Raw genomic sequence first — 20,387 nt, 5'->3', positions numbered from 1 at the left:
GTTGTTTTTTCTCTATTGATGAAGAAAGGCCCAACAACAGAAGGAGCCAATCAACTGAAAGCATACTTTACTACAACCGCCCCTTATCTCCGTTTGACCAATCAGGGTGTCTGCATTTTAAAGTAGCTGCAGATAGCCCCGCCCCCTCGCAGAGGCACACAATCCCAGCGTTCCATTCGGAAGGGCTCATCCCTATGCCATAATAATCCCTTCAAAGGGTTGAAGGTTGAAGGGAGTGAGAGCTTCTAAGAGTTGAAGGGTGTAGCGGACCAAACAACCGTTTCTTGAAGTGCCCTTCTGGGTCATCCTCCCGTGCCCACACAGGCGCTGTCATCATGCAAAGAATCTGCGCAAAGTATCATGGGAGCCCGAAGTGTCCATCAGTTGTACCCTTCGAAATCCTTCATTCCGAAGGGCCCTTTGAAGTGGCTTCGGTTTGGAACGACCATTCAATATGGCGGCCATGATTGTTTTCACTCTGAAGTGCCCTTCGGAGGGCACCAAATACACACTCCCTGCAGAGCCACGTGACCACTCAGCAGCGCAGATCCCAAAACCAAATACAACAATTCAAACTTCACCGGAAATCAATGTTGATGCTTTTGCAAAATAAAAGTCCGAATTCGATCGTGAATAAAATGTGTGCATGTGTATTCTTAATTTGATTTCTGTTTGGGGAAGTGAAATTAGAAGAGTAATGTCAAATAAAATATATATTATGTTATTGAAATATAGTAATATATTAATCATTTATTACAGGTTATGGATTATGAAACATTAAATTGTGCAATTGTAATTAGTTAATTGTTTTTCCTATTATTATTATTTTCTCTATCTATAATTTTGCTCATGGTATATTTTCGATTAACTTTTTTTTTTTTTTTGCTGAACATTTAACCATATATAATCCTATTTTCCAGTGTTTGCATTTTTAAATGGAAAGTACATTTAAAAATTTTATGAATACTTTCCAAACAATGCATCAGCGTTGTAATTAATTTAAAACATCTGCACTTGTTTTGTTAAGTGTGAGTGTCACTGTGGACCAGGACTCTTATTCTGCTGTAATGTCGGTGTGGCTCCATGTTTTGTAGGCGTATTTTGTTTCCCTCTTCGCTCGGGTTCACCGACGGGTTTCCATTTTCACGGTTGGATTCAACCAGAACAACAATAATATGGATCCGGACATGGAGGACAAAACCCTGGAGCTGATGGTACGTGCGGAGCAACATACTCGACGCGGTCTGAATATGTGACGCTCGCGCTGCTGCGGTTGTTTATATTTGTTGTAATGCAGTATAACGCGGGATCGACAAGAAGGAGGACAAAAACACAGCGGCGGCCCGAATCGATATGAAACATTCAGCTGGTATCGTGTTGCTCTATAATGATTGATTTTAGTTTTGTCGTTAAACCGACTTTTCGCTCATGATTTGAGGAGTTTATCGCGTATGAATGTCGAGGAATGGTTTGTGTTTGCTGGAGGATCGGAGCGGACATTGCGGCACCGCTGCGCCACTGCGCGCGTCAGATATCACAGTCTTTATGCGCTTTATCATATACATATGGACTTAATCTGTTGTATACAGTCTATATGTGATTCATATATTACATACATACGCACTTCATGCTTATACATGTGCTGTGAGTGTGTGTGTGTGTGTGTGTGTGTGTGTGTGTGTGTGTGTATATATATGTATGTATATATATATATGTATGTATGTATATGTATATATATATATATATGTATGTATATATATATATATATATATATATATATATATATATATATATATATATATATATTAAACAATGTATAGGCGCATCATATATCACGTCCACTTTATGTTCGCTTCATATAACGTTAGTAAACAAAATGTGATTCATATCTATACTCGTTTCATATATCACAGTTTATATTCGCTTCGTATGAATATATATAATTCATATATTAATGTATATGTGATTTAGGTTATATATTAAGCAGTCTTTGCGCTTCATAAATCACATACACTTTTTTTTTTTTTTTTTTTTTTTTTTGAGCTTCATATGGTAAACAATCCGTGCTCAATTTCATTATTAAACAGTATGTAAGTGCTTCATAAATCACGTACAATCAATATGTGGTTCGTATATAGTTTATATGAGCTTATTCAATTGAAGAATCTATACGCGCTTCATATAGGATACTGAATTATTTATATGGGCTTCATATATCGCATTGTCTGTATGAATATATAAACAATCCATCAGCGCTTTCTATTCATATCTGTATAAGCTTCATTTATTAATCTATATACGCTTCATATACAGTCTTAATATAAAATATACACTTTGTATAAATCTAATTCAAATTATAAATATATTTACTTTTCATACATTTCATCCATATTTTTCACATATGTGACCCTGGACCACAAAACCAGTCATTAGGGTCAATTTAAAAAAAAAAAGTTGAGATCATCTGAATGCTGAATAAATAAGCATTAATAAATAAGCATTGATTCAGCATTAAATAAGCATTGATGTATGGTTTGTTATTTTATTTGGCTGAGATACAACTATTTTAAAATCTGCAATCTGAGGGTGCAAAAAATCCAAATATTTGAGAAAATCACCTTTAATGTCATCCAAATGAAGTCTTTAGCAATGCATATTACTAATCAAAAATGACGTTTTGATATATTTACATTAGGAAATTTACAAAATATCTTCATGGAACATGATCTTTAGTTAATATCCTAATGATTTTTGGCATAAAAGAAAAATTGATCATTTTGACCCATACAGTGTATTTTTGGCTATTGCTACAAATATACCCCAGCGATTTAAGACTGGTTTTGTGGTTCAGGGTCACGTATGATAATCTATATGTGCTTCAAACAGTGTATATGCAATCTATGTGTCACATATCATCTATATATGTTTAATTTTTCACTCTCTCTATGTACTTCATATCTCACAATATGCATTTCATACATCACATACAGTCCATATGTGCTTATGTATAGCTGCTTGGAGAATCTAACTATATGCTGAATCCGAATATAAAGAATCTGTGTGCGCTTCATTTACCTTACACAACCTGTATGCCTTTAATTCATTATGTAAACAGCCTAATATGTATTTAATACCACTTATATATGTCCAAGATATCATTACATACAGTTTATGCGCTTCATTTATCAGTCTTTGTGTTTATTAGCTATATTATTACCGTCTACATGCATGTGTTACAGAGTCTGTTCATGCTTATGACATTGCCCATTTTGCATAAAAACATCTATTAAATGACTAATTAGTAATGTTTATGTTATTCACATTTACTAAACTGTCACATGCACTATTATTTTTACACATCTGTGCCCTAATAAGTCATGCATAGTTGAATCTCAATGTAAATGATGCACAGGAGGGTGTAACCAGTTCAGTCTCTCTAGATCTGTCATGATTGTGCTAGTCTTCATCTGGGGTCATGTTAGGTTGAGTTTAACAACAGCCTCTCTGTTAAAGGCCAGCTGCCTGGAGACACAGCGCCTGGTTTGTTTTGAATGGGATTTGGAGTTTATTCTTTTAATACTAATTTTGGATGCAGATTTATGAATGCTCAACATTTGTGTGAGGTCTAGTAAAATAGTAAAACATGAAATGGCCAAACTGTCAATTGCAAAGGAATTTAGCTTACACAAAAATAAAATTCTGTCATAATTTACTTGGCTTCAAGTTGTTCTAACCTGTATATATTTCTTTCTTCTGCTGGACCCAAAAGAAGATATTTTGAAGAATGTGAGTAACCAAAGATATTCTTGCCCCCGTTTTTTCCCCATACTTCAGAAGTCTGTGGGGACCAGCAACATTCTTCAAAATATCTTCTGTTATGTTGAAAAAAGAAACGCATACGTGTTTGAAACAACTTGAAGGTGAGTAAATAGTGACATTACAGTGTCATTACAATAATGAGTTTTCATTTTTAGGTTTAAGTAACCAATTTTAACGAATTAGTTCAATGTTTTAATAAACTTAAATAATATTAATATTAATAGTTTAAATTAGTCATAATTTATTTAAATTAATATTATATATGTATGCTGATAAATGGATCAAAGTTGCAAATATTATAGGATATTAATTAATTTTAATTAAAATGAAAACAACAATTATTTAAAAAATAAATGTACCATTTTTAAATTTAAGGTTTAAATAACCAATTTTGTCAAACTAGCTCAATGTTTTAGTACATTTACATAATAATATTAATTGAAATAATTAAATATATATCAGATTTAATTTATGAATACTATATATTTATAATTAATAGATTAATTTAAATAAAAATAATAATAATTTAAATGGTATAAAAATAAATAAATGAATAATTTACCATCTTTAAATTTGACTTCAGACTTCATTGAGTGTCATGCACAAACACAGCTCATTGTGTTTTTGGTCTGTGTAAAACACTGTCTGCAGGAGTGTGTGTGTGTGTGTGTGTGTGTGTGTGTGTGTTGCTCACTGTTGCTCTAATACTGTTTTTTCCCCTCACTTTCCTCACTGACTTCTCTTTTCTCTTTTCTTTTTTTCACACTGTTTCACTTGTTCGACCCTCATGTCACTTCCATTATTTGCATGCTTGCTGCTTTCTTTCTTCCTTTCTTTCTTTCTCTCATTTTGTTTTGTTTATTCTTTCTTGTTTGCTTATTCCTTCTTTGTTCATCGATACGTTCATTCTTTCTGTCTTGTCCTTTCTATTGTTTATTTTCTTTCTGTCTTTCATTGTTTTCCTCCTTGGTTTACTGATTACTTTCATTCTGACTTTCTTTCTTTTGTGGGTCTTTGTTTGCCCTTTTCATCTGTTTTGCCTACCCCTCTCCCTCTCTCTCCCGTCCCCCCTCTCTCTCTCTCTCTCACACAGTGTTCTTTGCCTCGTTCTGTCTGGCTGGGTTGTTCATCGGTGGCAGAGAGTCTGTGTGCTCTCAGATGCCTGCAGAGCCTCCCGTCTTCCCGGGCCCACAACCAGGTTCTGCTCTCTTCTTCTCTCCTCTCCGCTCCTCCTGTCTGTCCGTCTGTCCCTCTCACGCACTGGTTGTGTGTCTGTGTGTTTGGCTAGATGTGAATTAAATGTGTAATGTCTAAGTTTACTGAGCTGTAATTCAGTCTCTATAATTCAGCCTGTTTTTTTTGTGAGAAAACAGAAGAGGAACTGCTGAAGAGCAGAGCGGCTGTCTGTTTCTCTCTCTCTCTCTCTCTCTCTCTCTCTCTTTCTCACATTTGCTCTCTCTCTCTCTGTGTCTTTCTGCTTGCCTGTCTGTGTCTGCTTTAGTCTCACCATCTCATAACTGAACTTTTTCCATTGAGAAAACACATACATTAAACGTTTATTAAACAGAACTGGTTAATAATAATTTTAATTAATGCTTATGTGTCCCTGGTCACGACCATTTTATTTAAAGAAAGTGCGGATGCATTAAATTTTATCGAAAGAGACCGTAAAGACATATTTCTAAAAAAATAAATAAAATCTTTCAAACAAATGCTGTTCAAAAATATGACTGTATTCTTCATTGATAATAATCAGAAATGTTTAGCATATTAGTATGATTTCTGAAGAATCATGTGACACTGAAGACTGGAGTAATTATGCTGAAAATTCAGCTTTAATCACAGAAGCTAATTACATTTTATAATGTGTTCTCATAGAAAACAGTTATTTTGATAATATCGTAATATGTCACAAGGTTACTGTTTTTACAGTATTAATATTTCATATTTTTTGGTAGTGATGGTTCCAGTCACATAATGCATTGTGTTGACCTCAGTAAAATAAATAAACCCGAGATACAGATGAAGTGAGAGAAGTATTAATTACAACTAAATTTCGAATTAAATTTTTACCAGAAAGTGTAGATAAAATAGTTCAGTATAAATATGCAACATTCACAAGTCACACCATTATCTTTGTGACATTCTATTGCCAAACAACAAATGAAATATAGACAGTCAGTCAGTATTGTTTGTTTGTGGTTAGTGTAGTTACTGGATGATGTTGCTAGTTGATGTGGCTTTTGTGAACTTGAGAAGAACTGACTTCATACATCCATTAAATCCACCAAAATACCAGCTGATTTAAAGACATCGAAACCTCAAAAATAAAGTGATCATTAGTGAAGAGAAAAGATTTGAAACTCACACAAACCCTCACTTGAGTATTTTGTTGTCCTACAGAAATGTTCAGACAGTGCATGTGTTTAAGGAGGGAAATTAATGGGCTGTGTGTATTTACATCACTGTTTGCTTTGTCAAAGGTGCACATGCATGTACTCGTGTGTTTTTAACCCTTTGTGTGATTTAAAACTGTTTAACCAATCCAATTAAAGCAACAGTTCAGCTGTAAAATGAAACTCCTCCCACTGGCCCTTAAGCTCCTCCTCTCCAGCATATGTTCTTTTTGTGAGTTTGTGGAACTGACAGAAGATTCAAAGTTTGTTTTCACAGACATCACATTAGAGGTTTTTTAGAGCACAATCTGTTTGTTTGTGTTTGCCTTCTCTGTGTGCATGTTAAACTGCTCATGCTTGGAATGTTTTACCCAGAATGCACCATTAGGACTGATTCTTTAGCTTTCTTTCAGTCAGACACATGTTTAACAGAAAGACACATGTTTAACATGCTCTCTCTTGTGTATCTCTCTGTAGAGCATGACGGTGATGGAGTCACAGAATAACACAGGTGACGTCTCACCAAAGAAGACAACAGTGTTCAAGGTGTGTGTGTGTGTGTGTGTGTGTGTGTGTGTGTGTGTGTGTGTGTGTGTGTGTGTGTGTGAAAAGATATGTACGTTTACAGGGGCTAGTCTGTGATTTTATTCCCATCCGAATCCAGAATTTCCGGAAAAGTCTGCCACCACACAAAAATTCCCAGCCGAATTGTTTTTTTGACAAACACCAAGGTCATGACTCATGAGGTAATTTAATTGCCCTCCAAGTTTATAAGAAGTGATCAATTCAGAAGCAGATTATGGTAACTCGTGTGCTTCACTGTAATGTGTGTGCATTATAAAGATAGACTTTTATTTCTGAAATGCTGAAACTGTTTACAAGAGTAATGTTACATCACCGATCCACTACAGCGAGTGGGAGCAAAAAGACAACAAAATTATGTACATTTGTGGCACCAACAGGTATGCAATAAATTTTTTAAATATATACTTTTAGATAAATGACTGCTTACATGACTAGTTTTAATAGTTGACCAAGTAGCAGTGTTATTTTACTATCATTGCTTCTATTAATAGTTTTTGATAATTTAGTTTTTGTCTTTGCTTTTTTTAATTTTAAAAATATAACACTATAGTTTTTTTTTTTAAGCTATTTAATTTTTTTATAGCTGTTTTAGTACTTCAGGTTAAACTAAATGAAAATGAGAAATTAAGCAGCTAGCTGAAATAAAATGTTTTTTTTTTTCACTTAATGTTTATTTTATTAAAATGTACTTTTTTTTTTATATTTACTTTTAGCTGATTTTTTTTAGTTGACATTGACCCTGCAATGTTGCAGGGTTAAATGGTTCATCTTACATCAGTAAGTTGTTTTGTTGTGTTACGTATTTCTTTTTAAAATGACACTGATCGTTTGGAAAGTGCAAGACCGTAAAACCATTGCATATCAATTTTCCTGTTATTAATTCTGATATTGTGCATTTGTTGAATGCATGACTGACCACATGAGAAGAGCATTTCCAAGTTTAATTCATCATCTGAAGACATCCGTTTTTTATTCAAATATAAAATCAAACTCTGGTTTAAAGTGTGAAGCAGTGTTATTTCAGTATCATTGAGATACTATTATAGTTTTTATTATATATTAGGTTTTCTTTTCATATTTTATCAATTATTATAACTTTTAATAATTACTTTTTGTTTGTTTTTTTTAAATATGGCTGTAGTTCATATTTATTTTTGATATTTAATTTTTTTAAATTCAGTTTTGGTTAGTTTAACTTGATGTTATTTTAATACATCAAGTTAAACTAAATTAAAATGATAAATGTTGCCTTGGCAACTAGCTGAAATAAAATGTCTTTTTAATAAGTTATTTCTATTTTATGTCTTGTCTGTGTATTCAGTTCGGGAATGGTTCAGTAGCGGGTTCGAGGAAGAGGATGTCGCAGGGGAACTTCGACAAGGAGAAAGATCTGTGCATCCAGCTGTTTGATCAGTGGTCCGAATCGGATCAGGTGGAGTTTGTGGAACATCTGATCTCACGCATGTGTCACTACCAGCATGGCCATATAAACTCGTACCTTAAACCCATGTTACAGAGAGACTTCATCACTGCGTTGCCAGGTAACTAACTCACATGTAAGCACATGAACCTCAAGCCTTGGCTATAACAATTCCTCCTACTCCAACACATGCTTTAGCAGAGTCAGAAATGTGAGAATCGGCACGTGGCCAGAGCCGCCCACTTACATCACTTACACACACATCTGACAACATGTACCACAGTTTGTTTGTATGCTAGTTTTTTATGTGAATGTTTTATGTGTGTATAAAAATAGTCTATAATTTACGATGATGATAATAATAATAATTATTATTATTATATAAAATAATGATTTATTCCTCAGGTGTTTTTTAGTGGTTTTTAAGCACAGATATACTTGTAACCACATAAATTAAAAAAAAAAAAAATTGTTGATGATAAATCATATTTTTTTTCTTTATTAGTACCACCCTAAATTAAATTTTTTTATTAGTACTGTCCTAAATAAGTAAATAATAATATTATATTAGTTTTTTAGGTTTTTATAGCAAAAATAAAATGACAATAAACAGGAAACAAACCATATATATATGATATATATGATATATATATTTTATTTTTTATTTTTTTTTAAATAAAGCTCTTGTTATTTTTGCAGTATGCTTCAGGCGCACTGTGAATGTCCATGACTGCACTAGCTCTCACTGAATCTCTCTGTTTGTAGCTCAGGGTCTGGATCACATAGCGGAGAACATCCTCTCATTTCTCGACGCTCGTTCTCTGTGCTCTGCTGAGCTGGTCTGTCGAGAATGGCAGCGGGTCATTTCAGACGGGATGCTCTGGAAGAAGCTCATCGAGAGGATGGTGCGCACAGACCCTCTGTGGAAAGGCCTGTCAGAGCGCCATCAATGGTAAAAACACACAGAGAGACGCTCAACACTCATGCTTTGTTACTCTGAACAAACATGTGTAAAACTGTGCAATCTTCTTTGAAACTCTTGATTGTTGTTATAAAAGACAAGTACAAAATGATTAGTCCACAAGAACGTTATATTAAAATAATGTATATTAAATATTTAAAAGTAAATATTTAAAATATACACGTGTGTATATATCAAAATACACAGAAAATTCATACAATGTCTATATAGTTTTTTTAATCAATTTGCATTTTAGTTTTAGTTAATGTTGCCTTGGCAAATAGCTGTAAAAAATTATATATATATTAGTGCTTAAATTTAAGCTAACCGAAAATAAGACATGTTTACTTGGAAACTAGCTTTTTTTTTTATGGTTTTCATTTTAGTTAGAGAGAATAATAGGCAGAGTAATAATACAATTTTAAAAAGTATTGAAAATAAATGTGCTCCAGGTGTGCATTAATAATTCAACAGTTTGTTGTCGGTTATTCCTTATTAATATCATGTCATCTGTCAGTCAGAACAGTTTCTTATTTTGCCTTTAAAAACTCTTTTTTTTTTTTTTTGTTGACTGCAATTTTGAACACATGCCTGAAATGTTAGGACCATGTGCTTTGCTGTGAATCATAATTAGTGCTGACAAACTCAGATATGCATGTGATGATTGTGATTAATCACAAGGTCCGTAAGTCCTGTGAGTTTATTGACAAACTGACAGCATTTTAAGTGTGTGTTTATAGGTAAAATATGTGTTGAGAATATTAATTAATCATGTAAGTAATGAAGGTGGTGGGTGTGCATTCTTTTTCTACTTGGTTTTTTTTTTTGTTTATTTAATATCTACCTATACCATGATTACCACACAGGATTATTTTCATTAATGAAAACCATAAAAAAAAAAAAAATTAAAAAAATGTTCCCTTAATGAAATAAACAATTTATATTTATTTCAGCTTATTTTAATTCAGTTGGCTGCCAAGGCATTTAGTTTAAGTTGAAGTACTAAAATAACTAAAACTTAAGAAAATCTATGTAGACATATTTAAAAATATATATTTATTATAGTTAACTAAAACTAAAATCATAAAAAACCATTAACTGTAAAACTGTTAAACAGTAACTGAAATAAAGTCATGCGATGCAAATGCTCTTGATCAAACATAAACAGTTTAGAAGCATTTGGGTTGCTTATCCTTTGCTTTGTATCTGATTGGTGGTTTTCTTGTTTTCGTCCCCAGGGAGAAATATTTATTTAAGAACCGAACAAACGAGGTTCCGCCCAATTCGTACTACCATTCACTCTATCCCAAAATTATACAAGACATTGAGGTGAGCGTCCATCCATTCATAAATCTGTCTGTCCAGTTACAACCTCATCCATCCGATTGCCTTTTCATCCAACCATCCACCCATTCATTCAGGCTCCTGTTTCCTCATTCTGTTTGTTTAGACTATTGAAGCGAACTGGCGTTGTGGGCGTCACAATCTTCAGCGGATTCAGTGCCGGTCAGAGAACAGTAAAGGTGTTTACTGCCTTCAGTACGACGACGACAAGATCATCAGTGGCCTGCGAGACAACTCCATCAAAGTAACTATCTACCTGTCTGTCTGTTGTTTTGTCTGTCATTCTGTTGTTTTGTCTGTCTGTTGATTTTCTCTCTCTCTCATTCTGTCTGTCGTTCTATCATTCTGTCTGTCGTTCTATCGGTCGGTTTGTCTGTCTGTTGTGCTGTCTGTCTATCGTTCGTTCTGTCTGTCTGTCGTTCTGTCTGTCGTTCTGTCTGTCGTTCGTTCTGTCTGTCTGTCGTTCGTTCTGTCTGTCTGTCGTTCGTTCTGTCTGTCTGTCGTTCGTTCTGTCTGTCGTTCGTTCTGTCTGTCGTTCGTTCTGTCTGTCTGTCGTTCTGTCTGTCGTTCGTTCGTTGGTTCTGTCTGTCGGTCGATCTGTCTGTCGTTCTGTCTGTCTGTCTGTTGTGGTGATAATCACGTTCTCTCTGTCTCTGTCAGATCTGGGACAAACAGTCTCTGGAGTGTCTGAAGGTCCTGACGGGTCACACTGGTTCGGTTCTCTGTCTGCAGTACGATGACAGAGTCATAGTGACAGGCTCCTCTGATTCAACTGTCAGGTACTTGCACACTAATATTACAGTGGCATAATTGCTAACAGATTTTACACTACTGTTTGAAAGTTTGGGGTCAGTTAGATTATTATTTTTTTTGTTAAATTAATACATTTATTCATCAAGTATGCATTAAATTGATCAAAAGTGATATAAAAGACATTTATAGAGTTACAAAGATTTCCAATTCGAATAAATGTTGTTCTTTTGAACTTTCTATGCATCATAGAATCCTGAAAAATAAAATGTAATATGGTTTTCATAAAAATATTAACATTTATAATAATTAGAAATGTGTCTTGAGGAACAAATCAGAATATTATAATGATTTCCAAAGGATCGCTGGTACTACTGTAAGGGTTCATGCAGGGCTATTGTAGGTAAACTAAAACCATTTATTAAAAAAAATTCCTTGTTAACTGAAATATTAACTGTAATAAAAATCTGTAAAAAAAACTTTTTTTTATTTTGTTGAATCTGATGTACTAAAATAACTAAAACAAAACTATAATAGGATATAAATGTATAAATTTTTCTTTAAGTTTGTTTAATTTATCAAGTTTTTTAATGACTATATAGTTTTTATCAGGTTTTAGTTTAATTTTACTACTTCAAAAAATTACTTTTAAAGTATTTGAGCACTTCTAAAACCACAAACAAAAAAGCATTTTTATTTTAAGAAAGAAAATAAATGTTAAATGAAATTTTTAAAAAAAACTTCATTTTTTTACATTTCATATAACTTGATGTGCTAAAAGAGACTAAGAAATGTAATGATAGATATTATATTATTACCTAAACACTAAAACAGATTGAAATTTAGTTGAAACATTTTTTTATCTGAGCATTAGATAATTATTTAATCAGTACACATTTTTCTAATTTTCACATTCATCTTTTTAAAATGATTTCTGAAAATCTTTATCCAGGAGTCCTAAACAGCTATAAAAGTCTAATAGTATGGGAGTCCTTAAGCCAGAAAAAAAAAAAAAAATGCTGTGCTGCAAATCTATATTAGATAATTAGTTTTAAATGTTTCACATACATACTGCCTCCAGCTGAAGAATCTCCATGGAAACAATGACCTCACTTCCCTAGAAGCATTTAAAGCTCCAGCCGGAGCTCTGTCACCTTTTCCAGTGCGAGTATGTGTGTGTTTCTCTCACCTGTGAGAGTTTGAGGGAACGAGCTGTACAGCTGCATAAATCAGGTTTGCGTCACTCCGAGTGGAAGCGCAAACGGCCGGACGTTTAACACCTGGAGAGGGAAACGGCTTTGTAATGTGATGGTGTTTACAGAGCATTAACACATCAGTTGGCCGAGTTCAGCTGGAGCAGGATGTTTCAGCTGCTGGTGAGGTCGTTCACATGTAATTTACGGTCCATCCGTGTTTTGCACCTGCTGTGCTTGTTAATTTATGCCACTAGAGCTTGGCCTCTAACTTAGTTTGTTTTAACAACAGCTATGCCAAAAGAGCGTAGCAGTTATTACAGGAGATATATAGTACTTGAATTGTTGAAAAAAAATAGTGTAGGAATCTATTATTTCTTCAACCCATTTTGTTTTAAGTCAATTCTGTGCCACCAAAAAGTTAAAAGGATGCATTAAATTGATCAAAAGTGACAAAACACATTTGATTAATAATGTAACAAAAAAAATTATATATATCTATCAAATAAATGCTGCTCTTTTCTATTCTATTCATCAAAGAATCTTGAAAAATGAAATTTTATCACAGTTTTTAGAAAGATAGCAACTGTTTTCAACATTGATAATAATTAGAAATGTTTCTTGAGCAGGTCCTTTTTGAAGGTTCATGTGACATCACAGGAACTTTCCCCATCACAGGAATAAATTACATCTGACAGAATATTCAAATAGAACAGTTATTTAAAATTGTAATATTTCATAATATTACTGTTTTTTTACTTATTTGATCAAATAAACGGTGAGCAGAAGAGACTTCTTTCAAAAACATAAAAAATATCTTACTGATTCCAAACTTTTGTAGAGCAGTGTCAGTGAGAATTTTTTCAAATTTAATATTAAATATTTTATTGGAAACATTAGAAACAGACAGAAATTTCAATAATCAGTACACATTTTGTCGAAAATACTCCTTTAGCTCGAAATCGCATTTTCTTAGCAATTCTGTCTAAATGAATATCCAAAGATAAAATGGGTAAAAATGGACCTAATACTTGGGTAATTGAGATACTATTATAATGTGTACATATTATATACATATTTATACATTTATATATTTGATTTCTATTTATTAATAATTAATATATTAATAATTTATATTTTTTATTAATTTAATTAATAATATTTTTACATTTTTATTAATCTTGTTTCTTGTCATTTTTATGAGTTTTCCTTTTAATTTAAATATATCTATATAGTTTTTATTAATTTTTCTTATTTCAGTTTGCCATTTCAGTACAAGTTAAACTAGATAATTTTAAAAATGTTATTCATTTTAATTAATTTCTTTGAAATTTATTTTATTTCAATTAACAAAATGTTGTTTTTTAATGGTTTTACTGTTAGTTTTAGTTACCAATAATAACCTCCCTTACAGTAGTTGTGCACAAGCTCATGTTCCCTTCATAATGTGTACTAATCTGCAATATTTTTTCTCAGGGTGTGGGATGTTGTTTCTGGTGAGGTTCTCAACACTCTGATCCATCACAACGAGGCGGTTCTGCACCTGCGCTTCTGTAACGGTCTCATGGTGACGTGTTCGAAAGATCGCTCCATCGCGGTGTGGGACATGGCGTCTGCGACCGACATCAGCCTGCGCCGCGTGCTCGTGGGTCACCGCGCTGCCGTCAACGTGGTGGACTTTGACGACAAATACATTGTGTCTGCGTCTGGAGACAGAACCATAAAAGTGAGTGGGTGGGAGTGGTCAGTGGGTGGGTGTGGCTTTAGTGATGGGTGATTGGTAGCTGTAGTGTGACGATGATGTAGATGAAAGACTTCTCGAATGTTTGCAGGTGTGGAGCACGAGCACGTGTGAGTTTGTACGGACGCTTAACGGTCACAAGCGCGGCATCGCCTGCCTTCAGTACAGAGACAGACTCGTGGTCAGCGGGTCCTCGGACAACACCATCAGGTTTTTAAAATTAATCACTTGTTTTATATTTATTTAATTATTATATTTAGCTTTATTTATTCATTTAAAAAAATATATATTTATTTTTTTAGATAAATACAGTAAAACAGTAATAATTTCTTTATCATTACGCATTAATATCAATACACAAATATGTGAGTGTGAAATGAGAACAATATGTATTGATTTAAGAAATTTCCTTATTTTAGTGTTAATAATATATTTAACATTTAATTTGGTAAATTTCTCATTGGCGTACATTCCATTTAAATGTTTTGGGAAATTAAGATTTAAAAAATATATTTTTAAAGAAATCTCATCTGCTCATCAAGGCTGCAATTATTTGATCAAAAATATAGTGTAAACAGTAATATTGTGAAATATTATTAAAGTGTAAAATTTTTGTGTGAATATATTTTTAAATCTAATTTATTTCTTTGATGCAAAGCTTTTGATGAATAGAAAGTTCAAAAGAACAGCATTTCTTTAAAATAGAAGACTTTTGAAACATTGTAAAGGTGTTTAATCACTTTTATCAATTTAATACGTGTTTCCTGAATACAATTTTTATGCATTTAATTAATTTCTTACTAGCTAAAAATCTTGGTGACCAAAAACTTTTGAACAGTACTGTATTTATAAGAATGTATGTATAAAGAGATACATAACAAGTACCTTTTATAGGAACTGATGAGTTTTATGCTCCAAAAATGACAAAAAAAGAATCATAAAAGTATTTATGATAGACGATATGACTGGATTTATAAAACAAGTTTCTGAGGTCATACAAAATCTTAGTGTGAGAAATCTTCACCTTCCCTGTTTTTCAGTAAATATTGCTTAAATTTAAACGTTTTCCTCACACAAAACTATCGTAAGCATTCAAAATGATTTGAAATAAAGTGTATGATTTGTATAGACTTCTATTATGATTTGTTTATTATTTATTTTTTTGTCCTTGACTCCTCATTCTGCAGTCTTTATTTTTTGTTTTCCACTGAAGAAAAAAGTCATGCTGTTTTGGAATAAGTAAATGATGACAGAATTAAAATTTCTAGGTGGACTAAGCCTTTAAATGCTCTATAAAACCTCTCAAATTTTTAGTTTTCCACTAAAGAAAGAAAGTCATGCAGGTTTGGTATGAGTAAATGATGACAATTAAAACATCTGTGAATGCTCTATAAAATCTCTCAAATCCTTAACATGCGTGTGTGTTCAGACTGTGGGACATTGAGTGCGGTGCTTGTCTGCGTGTGCTGGAGGGTCATGAGGAGCTTGTGCGCTGCATCAGATTCGACAACAAGAGGATCGTGAGCGGAGCATATGATGGGTGAATAAACACACACACACACACTTGGTCACAGCACCATCTGTTACTGACAAGGCCGTTCATCTGTCAAACTGGTTAATATCGAGCAGCCATAATTCACCCTCACATTCTGTCTCTTCCTCTGCAGGAAAATTAAAGTTTGGGATTTACAGGCAGCTCTGGATCCTCGGGCCCCTGCCAGCACATTATGTCTGCGTACACTCGTGGTGTGTCTGAATAATGCCTTCTTCATATTTATGTTTTGTAATCTTTTTATATATTACTATTAATAATTTTTTTTGTTACATTCACATATGATACAACAACATGATGTCACTGCATGTTTATTTATTCTGCTAGTTACCTCAGAAAGTATGAAATAATCATTTAGGTAACCTATTTGGGAATATGTTTAATATAATTCATATTTCTCAAATAAGCAGTCATCAAGTGCTACGTTAAAGCCAGCTTGCCAAGCTACAGGCTGCTAGAAATAATAGTATTGAAAACACAGGGGCATATGGGAATTCCTAGCTGTACTTTAAACAAACTATGAAGTAAATTGATTCACTACAAGAACTGGATTCCCTAACCTATTCACTAAAATAATTAGATTCCTAGCTGTACTATTAAACAAACTTTGGATTCTCAAACTGATTCACTAAAAGATTCAGTTCCTAGCAAAACTTTAAAATAAACAGATTCATTAAAAGAACTAGATTCCTAGCTATACTTTTAAACAAACTGATTCATTAAAAGAATCTGATTCCCAAACTGATTCATTAAAAGAATCTGATTCCCAAGCTAATTAACGAAAATAATTGTATTCCTAGTTACACTACTAAATAAACTTGAATTCCTTGCTATACTATTAAACAAACTTTAAAACCAACTGATTCACTAAAATATTTGAATTTCTAGCTATACTATTAAACCAACTGTGAAACAAACTATTTGTTTAAAAAAAATCATTAATTAATTTTCAAAAAGAATCGATTCACCATTCAGTGAAGTCATGACTATATTCCCTTAACTCCCTGTGCTTTTAATACTAGTATTTCTAGTAGCCTGCAGTTTGAAAAGCTAGCTTCAAAGTGGTTTCCCCAGCATTAGGTGACTGCTGATTTGAGAATCATGAATTTTGTTTTGCATACATTTCCATATACGTTAACTGTGGAGCAGCTGAGCGATTTAATACACTGCTAAAACATGTAGGTACGTCAGTAGTGTTGCTGCGTATACTCCTCGTTTCTGACAGACCTCTGCAGTGTTTGCATGTGCGTTACTGTATGTTTTCATGTTCCTTTAAGTGTGTGTTGTCATGGTAACCTCTTGCAGGAGCATTCTGGGCGCGTGTTCCGACTGCAGTTTGATGAGTTCCAGATTATTAGCAGTTCCCATGACGACACGATCCTTATATGGGACTTCCTGAACGTCTCCACCAATGGCCAGCCGGAGAGGCGATCGCCCTCACGGACATATACATACGTCTCCAGATAGCAGGTACACACACAGCCCAGAGTTTTCAGTCATTCGCCAGATTTTATATTTCACTATGTATGATAGTTTTGGGTTTAGTTTAGCTTTAACTATGTTTGGTGGTTTTATATGTTTGTCAGGAAGGTCTGAGTGAAAAAAAAAAAATGCACTGATAGTCCAAAATCTGGTTTGCAAATTTTAAAAGGGTCATCGGATGCAAAATTCACTTTTCAAGTTATTTAAACATAAATGTGTGTTGGAAGTGTGTGTACACATCCATCCTATAATGATAAAAAAAACCCACCCAGTGTTATTTTTTTTAAATCCCTATTTTAAAATCCCCTTTCTCAAATCAGGCTGTTCTGAGAGCCCTGTCAGAATGACGTAGTTCTGCACAGGCCGCTCCCACGATAGTTGATTGACAAGACCGTCTTACCTTAGACCCGCCCTGAGTGAACTGAGAGCTGTCCGCAGACTCCGGTGCAGGGGAAGACAAGATGTCTCCGATTCAGTGATTGAGATGTTTTGTTGTTGGATGTAATAATGAATATAGCAGTCGTCATTTACTCCCGACATCTGAGCCGCTGAAGACGCAGACGATTAACTTTACTTTTGCTTTGAAGTGAATGCGTCTATGTTCGCTCAAATCATTCGTGATCCAGCCTCACCTACAGAAGAAGTGAGTATAAGGGTTTTTTATGAATCTTTGCAAATCGCCTTTCCTAATAACGTGCTAGTTAGCCAGTTTCGTGGCTAAAGTAAACGGTACCGCTCGAAGAGAGGGGCGGGGTTAGCAGAGCTCATTAGCATTTAAAGGTACATGGACTATAATGGCTTGCTAAAAACCGCTGAATTTGACAGGTTTAAAAATGTGTTTTTTATACTACCATTGAGAAATTGTAACCAAAGTATGTTATAGACTTTTAATTAAGACCCAAAAGAATCATATCAACTTGTGCAAAATGGGCATCCGATGACCCCTTTTAAGTCTGACCACCAAGCATGTATTTATATAAAATCTTTCATTCTGTTTAGTTTTCATTAATACAATAGTGTTTATTATAGTTTTTAATATATTATAGTTTGTTTTATATTATTTTATATTTAGAATATTAATGTTTAAACCATAAAATATTAAATAAGTAAATATTTTTCATTAGTAGTTTTATTTATCTATTTATTAGTTTAATTTATTTATTCATTAAATACTTTTCTTTAGTTGTTAAGTTTAATTTCCATTCATATTGTAATGGTTATTATATTTACAATTTACTTTTCATAGTTTTGAAAATTAATTTATTAAAATATTTGTCTAAAATTCCATTTAGTTTTCTAGTGTTTATTATAGTTATCTTTTATTTTATAATATATTATTTTATATTTGTATTATTTAAATATTAAAATATTTTGCATTGGTAGTATTTATTGTTTTCATTTATTTGTTCATTAAATAATTTTTGTTGGTAGTTTATTTGTTTATTTAATATCTCTATGGTTCTGATTAATTTTCTTCATGTTGTAGGGGTTAATTATATTTGCATATTTTTGTTTTATTAGTTTGAAAAACTTGTTTTTTTAATTCTTTTTAGTTTATTCATATTTCAGTGTTTATTAAAATGCTTATTATAGTTTATTTGTCACAGATTCGTGGTTGCAGTCAAGCGCACGACAATAGAGTAAATGTAAATAGTCTTTAATTCTAACTTCAAAACAAAGGACAGGAGAATTCCTCAGCATCAACACACATATTCCATGCAATAACATCAATCCAGGACAAAGGGTGAACAGAAACTGATGGCTTATAAAGACTGATTAATCAACACAGGTGAAACAGAACGAATAATGATTAAATAATTGGAACAGGAACTAAACCAAATAAGGAAAAACGGGAACATGTGACATTATTGTCTTTATTTTATACTATTTTGTACTTTATTTGATGTTATTTTGTATTATTTATGTTGAAACCTTAAAAATATTAAATAAGAAAATATTTTTCATTATTTATTCATTAAATACTTTTCTGTATAGTTTTGTTTCTTTGTTCATACTGTAGCAGTTGCTATGTGGTGCATTTTATGTTTGATTGTTTAGAAAATGTATTTGTTTAAAGTGTTTTTGTCTGTAATTCTGTTTAGTTTACATGTATATTATAGTCATTATATTGTTATTTTAAAACAAGATATTAAATATGAAAGTGTTTTTCACTTGTTCATATTGTAGTGGTTATTATAGTTTTTGCAGTTTATTTTTCATTCTTTTGAATATTGATTGATTGATTGATTGTCTCTCTCACTCTCTATGTCTGTCTCATCCGTTCAGGTGCCTCTTCTATGTGCCAGTGTGTCCTGGGAGAGCTGATTGGCTGTTGGCTGTGTCCGTCACAGAATGGTGCCTAAGGATCCGCCTCCTCTTCTCTATCTGACTATAAACTTACACAGAAACATACACAGATTCATGCTTTGCCAAACACACACACACACACTAAAGATTCAAACACTCACACCATTGGGTTTCAGCACTGTTGTGCTTTATCTAGTGGGGAAAAGACAAGCACAATCTCACACACGGACGTTCAACAGCTTCAAACCGTATCTGTACTATCACTGCTGCTCAAATAACCAGAAAATCTGCACTACTAATAGCTCATATCCACACGGGGATCACTGAAGCTGGGATTCTGGGAGTGACGTACAGATAAAGGACAGGTAATTGAGACTTTGCGGACTGCTGTGCGAGAGATAGGGACTTGGACGGCAGCAAACTCTCGCGGAAATGAAAGAATGGGTTCAGGACGTCTGCCGCCTTTGGCTTTCATGCCACATCTCTCTTCAGGACCAGGGACACACGTGTTTTTTTAGGATGACGGCGTGAAGCAGAGGTCCGTCTGCATGCATGCGAGGATCAGCTGGGTGACTGTCTGCTCTGATGCCTCTTTCCCTTTCGTCTTTAGTTTTTATGATTTTGTTTTTCTATTTAATTGGTCTCTTCATCTCTCCCGTATGGTTCTGCTAGGCATTGTATGTCTTTGTCACCCAATGTCTGGTTTGATTTCTCTCTGCCTGCTTGCTCATCGAGGGCTGAATCTAGTTGTAAACAAAATTGTCTTGTCAGATTGTGTTGTATATTAAAAAAGAGTTTTTTAAGAAAACGATATTGTGAATAAAGTACTTGACCATG

General features: G+C 33.4%; 1 protein-coding gene across 6 annotated transcripts; it reads left to right on the top strand.

The window, feature by feature from the left end:
* Positions 1-1,055: 1,055 nt before the first annotated feature.
* fbxw11a (F-box and WD repeat domain containing 11a) lies at positions 1,056-20,387 on the top strand. Of its 6 annotated transcripts, XM_058798335.1 has the most exons (15): positions 1,184-1,214; positions 3,835-3,920; positions 4,913-5,017; positions 6,693-6,761; positions 8,122-8,341; positions 8,986-9,172; positions 10,420-10,510; positions 10,632-10,769; positions 11,186-11,304; positions 13,945-14,194; positions 14,301-14,419; positions 15,639-15,749; positions 15,877-15,955; positions 17,067-17,231; positions 19,530-20,387. In XM_058798335.1, the coding sequence occupies exons 4-14, from the start codon at positions 6,696-6,698 to the stop codon at positions 17,226-17,228; spliced, it is 1,542 nt and encodes a 513-aa protein (XP_058654318.1). In that variant the 5' UTR covers positions 1,184-1,214; positions 3,835-3,920; positions 4,913-5,017; positions 6,693-6,695; the 3' UTR covers positions 17,229-17,231; positions 19,530-20,387. The 6 variants fall into 6 exon arrangements, with proteins under 6 accessions (XP_058654317.1, XP_058654316.1, XP_058654315.1 ...); XM_058798333.1 differs by lacking the exon at positions 3,835-3,920 and having other exon boundaries at positions 1,067-1,214; positions 15,877-15,952; XM_058798332.1 differs by lacking the exons at positions 3,835-3,920; positions 19,530-20,387 and adding an exon at positions 17,564-18,224 and having other exon boundaries at positions 1,067-1,214.

The sequence above is a fragment of the Onychostoma macrolepis genome, chromosome 14, assembly GCF_012432095.1.
Source record: "Onychostoma macrolepis isolate SWU-2019 chromosome 14, ASM1243209v1, whole genome shotgun sequence".
NCBI lineage: Eukaryota > Metazoa > Chordata > Actinopteri > Cypriniformes > Cyprinidae > Onychostoma > Onychostoma macrolepis.
Note: the sequence above shows the minus strand (reverse complement) of the source record. Positions and strands in the feature narration are given on the sequence as shown.

Coding starts and splice junctions, on each gene's coding strand:
- fbxw11a (XM_058798331.1), top strand. CDS start 1,176: ATGGATCCGGACATGGAGGACAAAACCCTGGAGCTGATG. Junction 10,511..10,631: donor AAATTATACAAGACATTGAG/GTGAGCGTCCAT, acceptor CTGTTTGTTTAG/ACTATTGAAGCGAACTGGCG. Junction 15,750..15,876: donor GTGAGCGGAGCATATGATGG/GTGAATAAACAC, acceptor CTTCCTCTGCAG/GAAAATTAAAGTTTGGGATT.